This window comes from Gallus gallus, chromosome 1 (genome assembly GCF_016699485.2).
Source record: "Gallus gallus isolate bGalGal1 chromosome 1, bGalGal1.mat.broiler.GRCg7b, whole genome shotgun sequence".
NCBI lineage: Eukaryota > Metazoa > Chordata > Aves > Galliformes > Phasianidae > Gallus > Gallus gallus.
The window spans coordinates 7,647,596-7,664,260 of NC_052532.1; the positions used below are offsets into that span (position 1 = coordinate 7,647,596).

Genomic DNA, 16,665 nt, shown 5'->3' on the forward strand with positions numbered 1-16,665 from the left:
AATAGGAGTTCCTTGCTTCAAGGTCTCTCTTCTCTCTTGCGCACATTCTCTACACTCAATTATCTACTTCTCTTGTTACCCACGGTATGCGAATAACTCTGCTCTCACCTTGGCAGTCCATCAGATTAGTAGTGATGCTGTCAGGGAAAGAGGCACACTGAAAAATGTCACGGAAGCAAAGGTCTGCAGCACCTGCATGCCAGCGTACAAGTCTGCAGGCAGCAGGAACTGGGCAGATCAGCTTCCCTTGGAGCCCTTGCTTCATTGTGTGAGAGAGCATCTGCGGCACTGCTCAGACTTTTGCATGAGAGAATTTAACAAATGAAGACCACTCCACCACGAATACTGTGAGGTCTGCCTTATTCCACCCTGTCACAGCCCTCACTACAGCCCTGGCTGTGAGAGGTTTCCAACCACTTTGCTCTTAAAAGCACACTGGAAAATGATTAATAACAAGGCAAAGGCTGAATTATGCTTTGTCCAGTGGAGATAGAAAATCAATAACTCAGTAATAATTTGTGCAGTAGCAATACATGCCCCAACTCTTTTGCTGGGTTTGCTTGAAGGCGTCCTATTCTCTTGCTGAAAGCAAAGGTCGCCATGAGCTGCAGAACAGCGTGGGAAAACCTGCCTCAGACTTGGCCTGCAGAGCTGATAGACTGATTTTTTTTCAACTCCGGGTTCTCTCTTCTCAAGAGAAATTTATTTATAGGAGGAATGACGTTTCCTGCTGCATTCTTAACATGCTTGCAGCTTGGGATAAGAACATGGGAGCTTTGTCTTCTGCCATCTGTTTTCTATGGCAGTAAATATCCTTTTAAAGATTTATCTCCGCTTGATCTGTTTTAAAGTCATGATATCAATGAATGTTCATGGATATCCATTTGGCACAGAGGTGCCATAGGTAAATACCAGTCCCAGCTCTGTGCTGGAGCAGATTTGCATGTATTTAATTGACAGAGGAGTTCTGGTTTGCAGCTCTGGGTGCATTTTTAATCTTAGCTTGCCTTCTTCAGAGGCACAAGAAATAAAAAAATGACTGAGATTGAAGTCTTGCTGAACTGCAAACATCCATTAACAGCACTGGGCACAGGGCTTTTGACTGAGTATTGCCGACACCTGGAACTTAAAGCTAGGGTGCAGACTGCAAGACCTAATTTAAAATGACTTTTCTAGCCATAGCATACCCATTTTGGTTTGTTTTTCACAGCACTTCATTTATTCTAGAGATGGCCTTCCTTTTTGCACAGCATCTTTACCATCCTTTGAGCCTTAGAGGCAGAAGAGAGGGCAGACTTGTTCTTTCTTAATGCGAGAAAGCTGCGTGCTTTCTCTCAGCTTTCTAACTTGAAAAACAATGCCTTGTGTTTCTGGTGAGAAACATTCCCATGGCTGGAAAATAGCCAGTGAGGTCTTGAGAGAGGGAATAAGTATGTGCTCGTCTTTGCCAGTGCCTTGCAAGAGCAGACAGAGATCTCTGAATGGTACCAGGCATTTGTTAGGCATTAGCAGGACTCCATTCATCTTCCTCTCACACACATCCGCAGCACATGGATGTAATAAAGATAGCTTGCAGGCATAAACGGTCTCACATTAATAATGCAAAGGGAGAAAGGACTACATATTTAACGTGCATGTTTACTGGTGGGGGGAGGAGAGTCAGGGATGGATGATCTGGTGGGGAAGGCTCTGTGTTAAGAGAAAGCGTGTGAGGGATGAGGTTTGTGTCAACAGTTTGGGGTGTCCCCTTCTGACCACAGGGTCCTTGTAACTTGACTAACAGAGAGCTATTTGGAGTTTAAGGAGTAGTTAATTCAAGCAAACATAAGTCATCGGGCAACCACTGCATCCTCTGCAATGATCCCTGAGGTGCTGGCCAAGATGGAGATGTCTCATAGACATCCACATGGACTTAGGTGAGCCCAGCCAATGTCTCAGTCCTGACACCAGCTTCTGCTGTGCTCCAAGGCACAGAACTTAATTTCGTCCTAGTTTACACATTTAGTGGTATTTCATTGGACTCTGAGCTGAGAAACATAGGTTCTGTGTGACTTCAAGACCCTGAAACAGGGATTGCTTCCTTCTAGCTCTACTTGTTGGGAGCTCAATGCCATGCTTTAGTGAAATTGGCTACAAACAACCTCAAGCACCATTTGCCCAATGAGGTAGCTCTGTGACAAGGCAGAGAGATTAAAGATAAGATCAGCAGAGAGATTAAAGATAAGAACAGCGATTTAGAACATACCAAAAAAAAAAAAAAAAAAAGAGAGATGATGGTTGCAAACATCACTGTACCAAATTCCCTAGCATAACTCAAAGGAAGGCTTCGATGTTTGCCTGACAAGATGCCTAAACCATTCCAGTCTTAGGTCAGAGAGTGGGAAGGAGAGAAATAAACTGTGAATGTGAGTGAAAATAAAACAACACATAACTCTCTGACAGCAGCTGGTCTCTCAACTGGGGCCATGTGCCTCTGCACAGCCACCCACCGTGCCCCTGCTTATGCTGATAAGGTTCCAGCCAACTCAAAACCTCTGTGTATGGTATGAGACAAAGTGCTGGCATCAATGGCACGCTGTCCCTTCCCATTCATAAAGCACAGTTAAGATAAGCAGTGAGTTGATACATGTCATTGCTTGCTGTCCTCTGCATGAGTTACAAGTTTTGCCCATGTTTTGGCACTTGTGATTAATGTCCCTCACTTCCTATGCCCACACCCCATTTCTTGTCACTTGTGATTAATATCTCTCACTTCCTAAACACACATCCATGTACAATGTGGATTCCCCATTCCTGGAGGTCTTCAGGGCCAGGCTGGATGGGGCTCTGGGCAGCCTGATCTGGTGAGTGGCAACCAGCCCACAGCAAGGGGTTGGAACTGAATGATCTTTAAGGTCCTTTTGTACGTAAGCCATTCTATGAGTTTCTGATTCTGTTATCTACATATAGCTGCATCCACATATCCATAAATACAAAAATGTGTGTTTCTCCCCCACAATGTGTGCATGCTGCATGCGTGGCTGTTATACAAACCATAACTATGGTAGTGTACAGTTTGCAGTCTGTTCTTGCTCTTGCTTCCTATATAACTACTGATCTTTTCCAACACCTTCCCTACAGGTATTTCCCTGGTTTCCTATAATCCCCACCATGGGGCTGTCTCAAAAGTTACCTGTGATTGTACTGCTCTTTCTAAACTCTCTATGAGAAAACTAATGCTCGTGGTCAAGCCAGAGGATGTGGGCAGCTGTTGCTCAAGTGGGTCACTGTGGGCAGCTCTCTCCAAATCCAGTGTATTTCCTCTTTTCCACACTGTTATATGACTTTTCTCTGGGCTCATTGGTCTCAGATAGAGTATTGTAGAATTATAGAATCCTGTATGCTTCAAGATCTTCAAGAACATCAAGTCCAGCCATCAACCTGACTTACAGAGTCCCAACACTAAACCATTTCCCTCAATGCCTCATCCACATGCCTCTTAAATATCTCTGTGAATAGGAATTCCACCACCTCATTGAAAAGTCTGTTCCAATGATTGACCACTCCCTTCAAGAAGAAATTCTTCCTAATGTCCAGCCTAAACTTTGCCCTCACGCAACTTGAGTCTGGTCTGCATGAGAGAACGCTCAGCCTTCCACATCCCTACGTTGGTCCTGATGCTGGAAGCCCTTCCAGCCAGCAAAGGAGGAGGCTCAGGGATGCTGGCCCCACAGCATTGTAAAGCTTGCACCCTGTGAGAACCCCCTTTAGAGAAGAAAGTGAATGCTCCAGCTGCCCATGCTTTCAAGAGCATCCTCAAAGTCAGCCAACACTGATCCATATCTGTTCATCTGGGACAGCAAAAGCAGTGCCTCTATGGAGCAGCAAACCCTGGCCAATGTCAGTTACAGCAGATCTGGGTATGGGGGAACACAAATAAAGCCCTGTTCTCAAGGCAGGTTAAGCCTTCAGGCAGGACAGCCTGCCCTGACCCCTCTCAGAATCATCGTCTTGAACTGCAAAGCCCAAATTTACCAGGAGGAACATTTCTGAATGTGCTCCGGAGCACCAAACAACAATCAAACAATAGAAGACCAAAGCTCTGTGAGTAATCGATTATTTTCGGTTTGCTTGGCGGACTGGAAAGGCAAAGAAAATATGTTTCATGTTGACACAAAGTGATTCTGCTTTCCCTTCTGCAAAAGGAAGAATTAAAGAATGGCTTTGCATGTAACTGAAACAGCTTTTGACCTGCAGTGAAATGTTGAGAATTTTTTTTTTTTTTAAGATTCCTTTAAAAAAATCAGGACATCTATGCAAATGAAAGAAAAAATCAAAGAGATTTTGTTTTGAAATACTCCAAACCATATAATTTTTTTGAATGATGCATGCACCAAACTCAGAGTAAGCTCACAGGTGGCTTTGGCTGCCACGAAACTGCTTTTCAGCAAAACAGACGCCTCAGTTGGAGGTTTCCAACAGTTCTGCACAGAGCAGCTTGGAGTTGCTTTGGACTTGCAGAACTTCTGCCACCAGATGTGGGCCAGAGGGTCACGCATCTCGTCCAGCCCACGGCATTCTGCCCACACCCCCAGTGCTCCTTCCTAGTGACAGCATCACTTAGCCAAGCAGGTAGTGCCAGCCCCACTGTGTCACTGTCTGGCACCAGCTGGAGTAACACACCATCCACCATACAGCCCATCTTGCACTGAGTCACCTCACTGTATATCTCTGCTGGGACAGACCTGGGGGGTTTTTACATCTGTGTTCATCTGCACAGAGCCCTTCTGCATCACCCTGAGCTTTCTACTGGTGTTATTTGACATTATCATTTGCTCCCCACTGGTTGTTACTGCCATACACCATAACACTTTCTCAAGTACTGATTACTAGAAATGACTCTTTTCAGCATCAATTACCTCCGAAGATCACCACAGAGCCTCAGAATAGTTATAATGACTGCATGTTATCATATCATTCCTTCTGGCACCAATTAATGCCCTGAATTACCACACAGCCTCTGACCAGTGCTGATTCCCATACATCCCCACACAGGTCCCACCAGCAGTAATTTCTGCACACCGTGGCATAACCCCTGTTAGTTCTGACTGCTAGCAGCGCAGACAATTGCTATCACATGGCACCCTCCTCATCCTCTGGGCATGCATTCAGTACAAAGAAATCACGGCTTACCCTCTCCACACTGCGTCTCCTCAGTGATCCATATGGTATTTTGAACAAAAGTCTTCGGGTCCTACCCGGAGTCACAGCAGTCTGTACTACCATAGTGCAGAGCTAACTCGTGTGTGTGTGTGTGTGTGTGTGTGTGTGTGTGTGTAAGAGAGAGGGAGTTCACAGCACACACACACACAGGCTTCCTTTGAAATAACTTACAGGCTCATTGAGATTTCCCAAATATCAAATAGCTGAGTGGGTTTTCACATCAGACTGTATGAGTCAAGATGTGGTTTGTTTGAAAGAAAAGCGGAGGGGGGGGGGGGAGGAGGGGAAGAAAAAAAAAGGAAAGGAAAGCCCAAGTCTCGTAACCTTAACAACATGCTTCGAGCAGCGTATCTTTTGCTTCCTTCTGTTTCTCGGTGTGGTTTGCTCAGCAGGATTGCTGTGCCACAGAGGTGGAAGAATTAAGCTTCTGGGGAGAATGTTCCAAAAATGTCAAGCTTGCTTCTTGTTGCTACAGATGGTAACCAGGTCAGTTGTCTCATCAAAGCTCTATCAGACTTATTATACGTTTCGTCATGTGACTGCAGACCCCTCTGGTTTGCTGTACAGTAGATCACATGTTCACCTTAAAAAGAATATCTGGTGTATCACCATCTGGTGCCGAGATTAATGTTAAATCCTACGTTCAGATATTCCTCTCTCTGAGAGGTTGGAAAGCACAGCCACACTGCAGTTGGGCTTTAACAGAGCCCCTGGGCTGCTCAGTTAAACACAGACCCTGGGGGGTTAAGGCTGCGTGCTGGGTATGGTGCAGCGCAGCACATGCGTTAAGTGCAAGGAGCACACATTGCCACTCACATTCCCCTCTGTACACATCTATGTCAGTGAAACCTGCTCAGTGCTGTCTACAACTTGCTCGTGTGCTCAGAGAAATAACTGCGTTCGGGTTATCTGTAACTGGGGCTGTCTAGTTAGGAGAGCAAATTCTGCTGAGCTGTGGAGCCAATCCCTTCCTCCATGTATTGTTCTCATTTTAATGCAAAACTAAAAATACTTTGTTTTGATTGAGGTCCAGAAGAGAGGATGAAGGTGTTGGGGACATGGCATTAAAGCAACTGTTTAGAATAGAGAAGAGGAACTCTGTATCTGCTCAACATATGCACATACATTAAAACCAGCCAAGGAAAGAAACCAGCAGCTTGATGTGGGAAACTCTAAATATTAAAACAATCGGCCTTTGTTCATAATTAGTTCCATATGGCTCTTGCCAAAGAGAATGAGAGGGACAGGAAAAGATGGAAATATCTGGGGCATGACTGACTTATATAGATCCTTTATATGGAATAAGTGCAGAGTTACAGTCTCTGCTTCTTGCAGTTTTTAAATGAATCTTAACCCCCCTACTATCTCACAGACTATTTAAGAATGAGGTACTTGACATTTCTCAGCTGGCCATGGGGAGCCCTCATTGGTACCAGCAGAGCCACTGGGGATCTACTGGTGGCTTGGGGAACTGCTCACACCAGATCCTTTCCCAGAAGGGTCATATTCTATTCCTGTAAGCAGGGCCTCCTGCAGGTTTGGAGAGGCATTGGCACAGGTTGCCCAAGGAGGTGGTGGAGTCACCATCCCTGGAAGTGTTCAAGAAAAGGGTGCATGTGGCACTGAGGGACGTGGTTAGTGGGCATGGTGGGGATGGGTTGATAGTTGGAGTGGGTGATCTTAGTGGTCTTTTCCAACCTTAACGATTCTATCCTTCTATGATTCAACTCTTAGAAACATCAGCTTTATACGTAGATCTTTATCCACTATAGGAGATAAAGATCCGTAACATGAATCTCCACCAGGGTCTGTGATATTGGGACAAGAAGCAGGCAATCTCATTGTATCAGTGTGAGGCAGCATATGGACACATTTTCTTCGCGAGGGAGTCATTTGCACAATCTACATATTCTTTCTGTAGGTTTTTAGGTCTTGTAAATGAAATGGAAATCTGCATATTGCTCAAGGCAGATGAATAGTAACACAAATATTCATCTTTGCAGGAAACTTCTGGTGCAGTTGAGAAGTAGAAGTCTATCCATATGTATGACACTGGAGTCAGCTCCAACAAGATCTCTGCATAACATACCATGAGGCTGACCTCTCCCTCACCTCCTGTACTGCATTCTAGGCAAATTCCTATGGGTATCCTCCATGTAAATACAGAAAACCGGAGACATGGAACCACTGTGACATTTTCTCTTTCTCCTGTGTCATTCCTCACTTCCCAGCTGACATAAATGTGGAAGCAGGAAGCCAAATTAGAGCCATCAGAACCGTGGAAAACATTTGGAAGCGTGAGTTTTGGTGTAGTATTTGAAGTTGTTCAAGGTACATTTGCAGGCAGGTAGACAGGGTAGTCTACTATGATTAGATTGGTAGATTTCCTATGTGACAGGTAATGTAAAACTATCTCTGAAGACGGTGTTTCATGGGGATGCAGCATAATTGGAAGATACTATTTTGGGGAACTTAGTCTTGACTATGTTCTCCTTATAGCCATATAAACTAACAGCACTCCCTGTGGTCTCTACTGCTGTTAGGATGCAGCTATTTTTTCTGCCTGAGCTTTTCAGATCCATGTGCCAAAGCAGTGTGAATGTGGTGCAGTTGTATTTTTATAGTATGAGTCTGAAGAGATGTGCTATTTGCCTCAGAATGCAATATGAGGACATGGGGAAAATGGAAGACCCAGAGCTGCTACACAGGTGTCTGGGATAGTGTTGGATGACCAGCTGGGTGGAGGGACACAAACCTCCATATTGCACTGGGTCCTGAAAGAGGTTAATTCCCTAAGCTCCTGTTGGAATTTGCTTACAAGAGAAAGAGTTGATTCTAGGTGAGAGACTGGAAGTGAACTAGCAGGCATAGTGTGACCAAAAGGCCGGGAGCTGGGTATGATCTAAGGTACTAAATTATTTTCTATGCTCGCTGTTTCGAGAGAGGCAGTTTAGGTGTTTGTGAAAAATATAGGCATGCCCAAGGGTGCTTCAACTCATCCAATACTCAGTTTTCCTCTGCCAAAATCCTGCCTCTCTTGTTGGCTGCAGGGGCAGATTGAGGTGACCAGACTCATCTCTGAGGCTCCATTCAGCTGTGTTTGTCTGCAGAGACACTCTCTGAACAGCATAGTAGGAAATAAAAGCCAAATTATTGCAAGGAAACATCCTGGCCTTGTCACCACAGACCCTCAACAGAGGCATGCTATATTTACTAACTGCTGAAAGATGAAACTCTTTTAAGCAGTGGATGTTTTTCAGTACTAATTGCATGCTGCCAGGAACAGTGGTTTGTGGTAACAATGCATCAGAGGAAACTACATTCCAATACATTGCTATTTAGACTAGATTCTTTTTTCTCTTTCAATAAAAAGGATAGAAAAATCATTTACTGATGCAAAGTGTCTTATGTTTGCAACGGAAGAGTCAAGTTTCAGTTTCTGCCCAGCAAGACTGGCAAATGGAAATCAGTGGCAGCGGTGGCACAGACTGAAGGGCATCATGCTGTATGTATCAGATCTATCAACTAGACACTGCTTTGTAAATCTGAAAAGTCATTCTGTACAGAAATATCCCCTTTGGAGCTGTACTTTGTGAAGACATGAGTATGGCAACAGAATTAGAGGAGAACACTGATAACTGCAGCTTCTGACAGTATTTTCTATCCTGGATGATATCCATGGTTTCTATCCGTAGCAAAGCCAAATTCTTCCCTGGAGTCCCTATAAGGAAACCACTTGTATTTGAGCTATTTAGCAGCTCCTATTCATCTTGGTGGAATTTCTTCTCACTGTAAGAAACCCTCCTGAGCTTATATGTTGGGCCATGGCAAAGATTTGCAAGACAATGACAAAAGGGTAATGCTTTGGGGGTTTCAGTGACTTATGTTTTATTGCACCCAGAATCAGACTGTAAAGGAAATGACCACTTTGAGAGTGAAAGATAAGCACTGCTTGTCATTGCAAACCCAGCCAGTCTTAAAATTAAAACAAAACAAAATACAGAAAAAACAATCTTGCACATTGTTTCAGAGAAAGATATCATGATATATATGCCACTCTAGTCTGGGAAGAAATGTGGAAAAAAACAGCCAGTGTGTTCCCTTCCTGTTTCAGCTTTTTCTATCAGAGCTGGAAATAACCCAGCAGCCTGCTAAGGTGAGAGGGGCTGCTTGTGGTCCCCAGCCACTGAAAGCCATGGGTTTCCTCTGCATGGAGCAAGCCTTCATCACAGCTGGTGGGCACAAAGCCCTTCACACCTCCCCATACTCCCGGACAAGAAACACCGCAGCATGGCATGTGTGGGTTCATGAACGCATGACTCAGAGAAGTTCATTTCTGATGTGTACTACAGCCGTAGGATCACTAAGGTTGGAAAAGACCTCTGAGATCATCTAGTCCAACTTTCCACCTACCACCAATACTGCCCACTAACCATGTCCTTCAGTGCCACATCTACATGTTTCTTGAATGACTCCAGGGAAGGTGACTCCACCACCTCCCTGGGCAGCCTGTGCCAATGCCTCACCACTCCTTCTGAGAAGTTTTATGTAATATCTGACCTGAACCTTCCCTAGTGCAACTTGAGGCCATTATCTCACTGTTACATGGGAGAAGAGGCCAACCCCCACCTCACCACAACCTCCTTCAGGCAGTTGCAGAGAGCAATAACATCTCCTCTGAGCCTCCTCTTCTCCAGACTGAACAACCCCAGTTCCCTCAGCTGTTCCTCATAAGCCTTGTGCTCAACGCCCCTCATAGCTTTGTCACCCTTCTCCAGACATGCTGCAGGGCCTCGGTGTCTTTCTTGTAGTGAAGCACCCAAAACTGAGCACAGCACTGAGGTGCGGCCTCACCAGTGCCGAGTACAGAGGGAATGGACATGATATATCCATGGAGCCTCAGGAGTGATCACATCTGGGCACTCACTGATGACATGTCTTTGAGAAAATGATTTGGGCTGTCAGATTGGAGACTGCTTTGACAAGTGTCAGAGAGCAGAACACATCATCTCCAAACAGAGCACTGTGTTTAAACCTGCTTGAGAGAGACTGAGGTGGGCATGGCTTTTAGTGGAAGCTGAAGCCCAGACATGGACACTCCATAAGATGTCTTTAGGAAAGGGGCAAAGCAGTCTGCACCTTTCCTCTTCCCCTACTGCTTCAGGAGTTGCCCCCGCCTCACCTCCTGCTCTCCTCCCCACATCCTACACATGGTCCTTTCTGGGGAAAATGTTCCAGCTTCTGCATACAGAAGGATGGGCTGCTGGCAAACCCTGGCCAGAAGAACAGCAGCAGAGGGCAAATGAGGCCTCAGCTCGATGGAAGGACATTTCCCTTGAGTTTTGGTGTGCCGGTAGGTCGACTGTGTTCCCACATAACTCAGAGAGAAAGTAATTAATTAGGGAGGGAACTTGCCTGACCCCACTGCCATTGAGACACGCCCCTGTAAGCATCACCAATGGAGTGGAGAGGCCGCCTCTGACTTCCAGGCCTTGTATAAACAAAAGAAGAGATATTTGGCAACAGCACCACATTCCCACATCTTGCATGTGTAGCAGAGGCTGAATGAGATGTGTAGGACAGCAGTCGTGCACTCAGCTGGGATATGACTGTAATGTTTCTGTAAGGGATTTGGGATCTCACAAATCCTGGTGACTAGAGGGGAATGGGGTGTATACTCAGTCCATTCTCAGTACCAAGTTCTAAAATGTTAGCGAGTTATCCTTGTGTAGTACTCAGTAATGGCAATTTGCTTCAGTTCCTGAAGAAATTAAGGTTTGCTCAGGGCAGCATGGAAGGTACTCAGCCTTGAGCTAATGTAAGCCTTAAACAGGATACGCCACATCTGGACTGTGTCAAACACGGTGAAGATAAATGCCTCTTTGTGCTGTGCAATTTTCTCTCTTTTCAAACTTTATCTTTGTTACACTGTTTTGATTAATCTTAATATATTGCAGGAAAGTGGATGTAAAGGAAGGAGAGAGAGTTATGGTGCCTTTAGTACAGAAAGCCACGTTGGTAGCAGAGAGGCCATCACATCCCTTAAGAAAGGAGGGAAATAGAAGGCTCCTGAGAGACATTTGGAGGTTTTTAAGCCTTGCCAGAACAGGTAAGCAGCCTCTCAGCCAAATTTTCTTTGTAGCTGTATGGAATACAGAGGATTTTTCTCTAAGTGAGGACAAAACTGTGTTTGCAGACAACTGAAGGAGGAACAGCTAACACTGGCAAGACACAAAAAGAATTTGTTACATTCTTTGCTGTGTAGATCTATGTGAACAGATGAAGAAATGTGATAAGTTTGTCTGCCTTTCTGGATCTTCTGCCTTGGGGTCTCTCTCTGTCATTCTTATCAGCTTGTAACTTTTTTTTTGCTTCAGCTCCCCTCTGCCTACCAAGTTGCATCAACACCCTACCTCAGTTGTAAGGAGCATCTGGAGTGGCATTTACCTCCTCTAACTTTGTCTGTCTTCATGTGATCTTACCACACCACTTCTGGGTCAGGAAACCCCTGAGTGCAGATAACTGGTACTTGGAAGATAGTATTTGCCGTGTTATTCCATTCTTCCATAGGCACCTGATGTTGGCTGCTGCCCAACGCAGTGCTGGATTGGTGATTTGTTGGGAAGACCTGTTACGATCATTTTTATGTTCTCCTTTTCAGAAGCGTCTCTCCAAACAAAACCCCAGGAATAGTTACCTAATGGGATCTCTTTCATCTCATACTGCTGAGAATCCTCAACTGTGACTGTAGGTTAGGGTACCTGATTCTACTTCTACTCACTCTACTGGCAATATTCAGGCTTCCTAACTCCTGCAAGTCATATGCTGAAGATAAACTGGAGGATTCTGCTTTTGCTAGAGAGAAATACCTATTATGCTGCAGAGGGTGAGTTTAGTACTCACAGGTTTTCTTTATTCATGATTTGTGGCTGCTCCAAGTATAAACTTGCTTCTTGCTCTTTGATTAGCAAGTTCTAGCAGCCTAGCAAAGTCGCACAATTTATTGCTGATAGAGAGGTTAATGGATCACTTTACATGTTGATAATGTCTTATTATTGTCTTGGTTATTAAAATGAATGTAGCCCAGACATCAGACCATCTTTTTGCACCCTGCAAATTACCCTTCTTTTCCCCACATTGCCTATATTGACCATGAGAATGGCTATTGTTTATTACTATTGGTGGTGTGAGAAAATAACAAGGTTAATGGTGTGATTGCTGCAAGAATGGACCAAGAATAATACTTATCTATGCTAGAGTGTGCCAGGAGTAGATGCAAAGGTACACCTCACCCTTGGCACGGAAGATCTGCATCCTAAACATTCGTAGTCTGGATAATTCAGTTGCTGTGTTGAAGTACTATAGTCAGAATGGAATAAATCACCACATTGGAATTACAAAGGTCAGATTTCTACTCTTTTTTTTTTTTTTTTTTTTTTTTAATGTGCGATGGTGCTGCTGAATTTTCTTCTTGTCCTTTTTGTCTGTTTCCCTGTCTGCAAAATGATGAGGAAAAGAGCTGTATCATATTGCAGTTGCTTTTGTTGCCACTTCTCTATTGTTACTGAAAATCAGGTTACTTAAGTGTTCCTCACTTGACAGTTCATCTTCCGGGGGTGCACTACATGGGCATCACTTCAGATCCCTATGGGAACAAGGTGGCCTGGTCTGCCTTGGAGTGTCAAGGTGTTCATGGAGCCCTGCTCCCTTGTGCCACCATGTCAAAGGAGCTGATTCTCACTTTGAAGTTTCAGAGGTTAGAGTTTGATGCCTGCTCCTTCAAAGACTCATCTTTAGATTGGTCTGGGCACAAGAGTTTGAGTCAGAGCTTATTTCCTGTTTGTAACTAGCTGGCAGAAGAATGAGCCAAAGTATGTGCAGCATCCCAGGTATTTTCCTCTGACATTCTCTGACTAAGTTATGATATTACAAACAGAGATTGAGTTTCATGTCCTTGCTATTTTGCTGCTAACTCTGCCAGGACTTGGCAGTGTGGGAAGGGAGAAGAGCAGCTGTTTCTGAGGGTGATGAAGGAGGCTGGAGCATCACTAATCTGTTGTTTTCTTTCAGCCTTGACTGCAACATTCACCCAAAGGAAAGTAACCACAGCCCATCCACATGTAAGGAAGTCCTCATGAATGTCACTTTTATCAAATAGGCTCCTGAATATTTAAGCACATGTATGTATATATTTATTGATTTGCACATATATGTATTTATTGGGGGGGTGGCTTTAAGAAAGAAGGGGACAAACTCTAGCAGAGTCTGTTTTGATAGGATAAGGGAAAATGGTTCCAAACCAGGGGAGGTTAGGACTGGAGATAAGGAAGAAGTTTTTTACAATAAGGGTGGAGAGGCACTGGCACAGGTAGCCCAGAGATGTGGCGGATGCTGATCTAGCTGTAGGTGTCCCTGTTCATTGCATACTCGAAGGTTCTGCTGTGTCTGTCCCCACATGGCCTCCCTGCTTTGGCCCCATCTCCCTGCCTGGGTTTGCAGAGGCAGCCAAGTCCCACCTCACTCAGCAGCTTGGTGGCAGCCCACTGGTGATGACAGCTAATCAAGAAATGTCATGTCAGAGGCTTCCCTTTTATCTTGTCTCATAGAGACCAGAAAAGCTCTCCAACACTTTTTGATAGTAGAGGAAAGGAAGCATTAGTGCAGCAACAGCAGCTTTTCTGATAGCAAGCTGACAATGTGCCGAGTACAGGATGTCCTGGAAGGATGTGGCACCTCATGCCATGGGGATGCAAATCTTTACACAAACACACGCACACACATAGGGCTGAATTCATTCCAGATGAGGTCTTGCAGGACCCATTAAAATCCTTGTCAAGTGAAAACCTGGCCAAATCCTACAGTCTTCAGTCAATATTCCTGCTGAAGACAAATGTCAAGGTAGGTAGCTTAAGCTGAGGAAGGATTTTTTTCTTTAGAAACAAATGGTTGCTTCTCATTTGTTGTCTACTGTAGCCTTTCTCTCTTCACTTTGATGCAGTGGGCTTGCTGGTTTGGTACAAGATGTTTAAGTAGGTGTCCACTGGCCTGGGAGTAGATTACTGGTCCTGCAGCCCAAGATCCATTAAAACTAGGTTTCTTCAAAGGAAAAAAAAAGACAAGACAAGGCTCCACAGACCACAGATTCCCACTTTTATAAATAATTGCTTGGTTTGGAGCAATGGAAGGCATCAGAGACTTGGAAAGGGGAACAATAGATAGATCTCTCATTCAGCAATAAACCTGACATGGATGAAGATGCATGGTCTGGAACAACCTTTCAGATCATTCCCAGGAGGGTCCTGTCACCTGGCAGCCTACCTACCTGTAGCCTGTTCAGCCCTGTTGGTCTGGCCCCGTTCTCCTAACCCAAATTACTCCTTACTGGTAATGGCAAAACGCTTGGTAATGGGTTAACAACCTCTGACAAACCTGGTCATTAGAATGATCTATAACAGACAGAGCTTTATATTTTGCCCTTCCTTCATAGTGAGTTGTAGATATTATTTTTAGCATCATTCTATGGGCAGGTGATTTAAGATCAAACATCGCCACAAGGCAAGGCAGTGTATGAGTAAAGCCTGAAAATCATGCCTGACAGAATGATCCCCCATTTGGGATATTAGGTCTCATCTATACAGAATTCTTTCTGCTTTAGTTTTTAGGTAGTAGGTAGTTTTTAGAAGAGTCCAGCCAGTGGAAAACTTGATTGCTCATCAGGGAATAGTTATTTCCTTGATTTTCTGTAGGCTGGATTAGATTCACAGCCCTGATAGTGAGCCCAGATGTGCTATCACTGCTGAATGTTAAGGCATCACTCTCTGCAGAGGAAGAAGAAGGATGAGGAAGCACAGAGCCCACACTGCAGCTCTGTGTCCCTGCACAATGCTGTACAGACACCCAGCTCTTCCAGAGCCAGCTGGGGGTCTGACACAGCATGGCACTGCACGATGCATGGCACACACATGTCCCTTCATAGCAGTTTTAGCTGTGAGTGCAATGTCCCAGCTGGGGAAGTGTCATTGGGTTTCTGGACTTATACGTTTGAGATACTAGCTCAAAACAACCTGAGAAAACAGGCATTCATTTCATGGACCGAGGCCACTTGCAGCTGCAAAGAATTTTGGCCTTTCAGCTGCTGAAGGGGAGCTACAGCAAAGGCAGGAACAGACTCTTCAGCAGGATAGGACAAAGGGAAATTGTTTCAAACTAAAAGATGGGAGACTGAGACTGGATATAAGGAAAAAGTTTTTTACCATAAGAGTACTGAAGTGCTGGCACAGGTTGCCCCAAGAGGTGGTGGATGCCCCATCCCTGCAGACACTCAAGGCCAGGCTGGTCTGGGATCTGAGCACCTGATCTAACTGTAGGCATCCTTGTTCACTGCAAGGGGGTTGGGCCAGATGATCTTTAAAAGTCCCCTTCAAACCATTCTCTGATTTTATAATTTAGCCCATATTTTATTTTGGCTATTGTACCTTCATTACAAGAAAAAAAACAAAACAAAGCTAAAAATCCCCACCAGGACAAAGACTCTGGGATGGAAGTAAGACATGGACATAAGAATGGACAAAGACTAGACATAGTTCCAAAACTGTGTGCACGATGGGACATAAAAAGCCAGAGAAGGAATGATTCCCTGTGACTTCCTTGGTGGCTCCCAGCAGAGCAGGAGGCTTTTCCTGCCCTTCAAACGCAACCATATGCACGTAGGAATGTAGCTTTGGCTCACAGTGGCCTCAGACGACTCAGACATCCCTGGGTCCCTAAATCCTGGCAGTCTCTCAGATACTGCTTGGAGTGATGAAATCCCTTTAATCACCCACTGTTCAGTGGCACCTGCCCCAAAGAGGAGGGGGCTTTCGGTCTCGACAGCTTCAAGCACCCAGCTTGACAAAGTGATGCCAAGCTACAAATAGCACAAGTGGTGCCAAGCTTATTCTGCAAGCAACTGCAGTAGCCCAAAGAAAGCCCCATCCACTTCCCACACACAGTAACTTTCACAGCGTGCTGCTGTCATGAGGTGCAGACATTGCACCTTTGCTTGCCACAGGGATTGACACCCTAGTTTTTCTGTAAACAGGGGTTTAGACCAGGTTTTTCTTTAGGGTGCATGGCACCCATACCTGGGGAGAGCAGTTGAATGCACAAAGGTAACAGGCTTCAGATGTATTCATATCTTACTGCCCTGAGAGCATTTCAGTATTTCGTCCCCAACAAAAAGGCTCCAACAGGACAACCCCCAGGTGTTTCCTCTACCCCCGTCTCAGCAACCGGTAGGAAAGGGGATAGGGCACCCCCCAAAGGGCTGTGTGTACATGGCAGCACAGAGCAGCTTGGATCCCTTTCTCCTCCAGCACAGATGGGCACCTCAGTACCAGCACTACAAGCTGCAAAGCTGTCAAGCTCTCCTGCTCTTTGCTTTTGTGGTTGATGCCTGAGATTCCTCATGAGTAGACCTTGAAA

At 45.0% G+C, this 16,665-nt stretch overlaps 1 protein-coding gene across 5 annotated transcripts in view; it reads right to left on the reverse strand.

The window, feature by feature from the left end:
* The window catches only part of FRMD4A (FERM domain containing 4A), a 358,105-nt gene that overhangs the window by 189,038 nt on the left and 152,402 nt on the right, over positions 1-16,665 (reverse strand). For 2 of the 5 annotated variants that reach the window (XM_015298775.4, XM_025153380.3), the window contains exon 1: positions 5,173-5,695. The exons of the other annotated variants lie outside the window; for them this stretch is intronic. In XM_015298775.4, coding sequence (XP_015154261.1) covers positions 5,173-5,265 — 93 coding nt within the window. In that variant the 5' untranslated portion in view covers positions 5,266-5,695. Of the gene's footprint in view, positions 1-5,172; positions 5,696-16,665 lie in introns of those variants that run through there. 5 annotated transcript variants of the gene reach the window in all.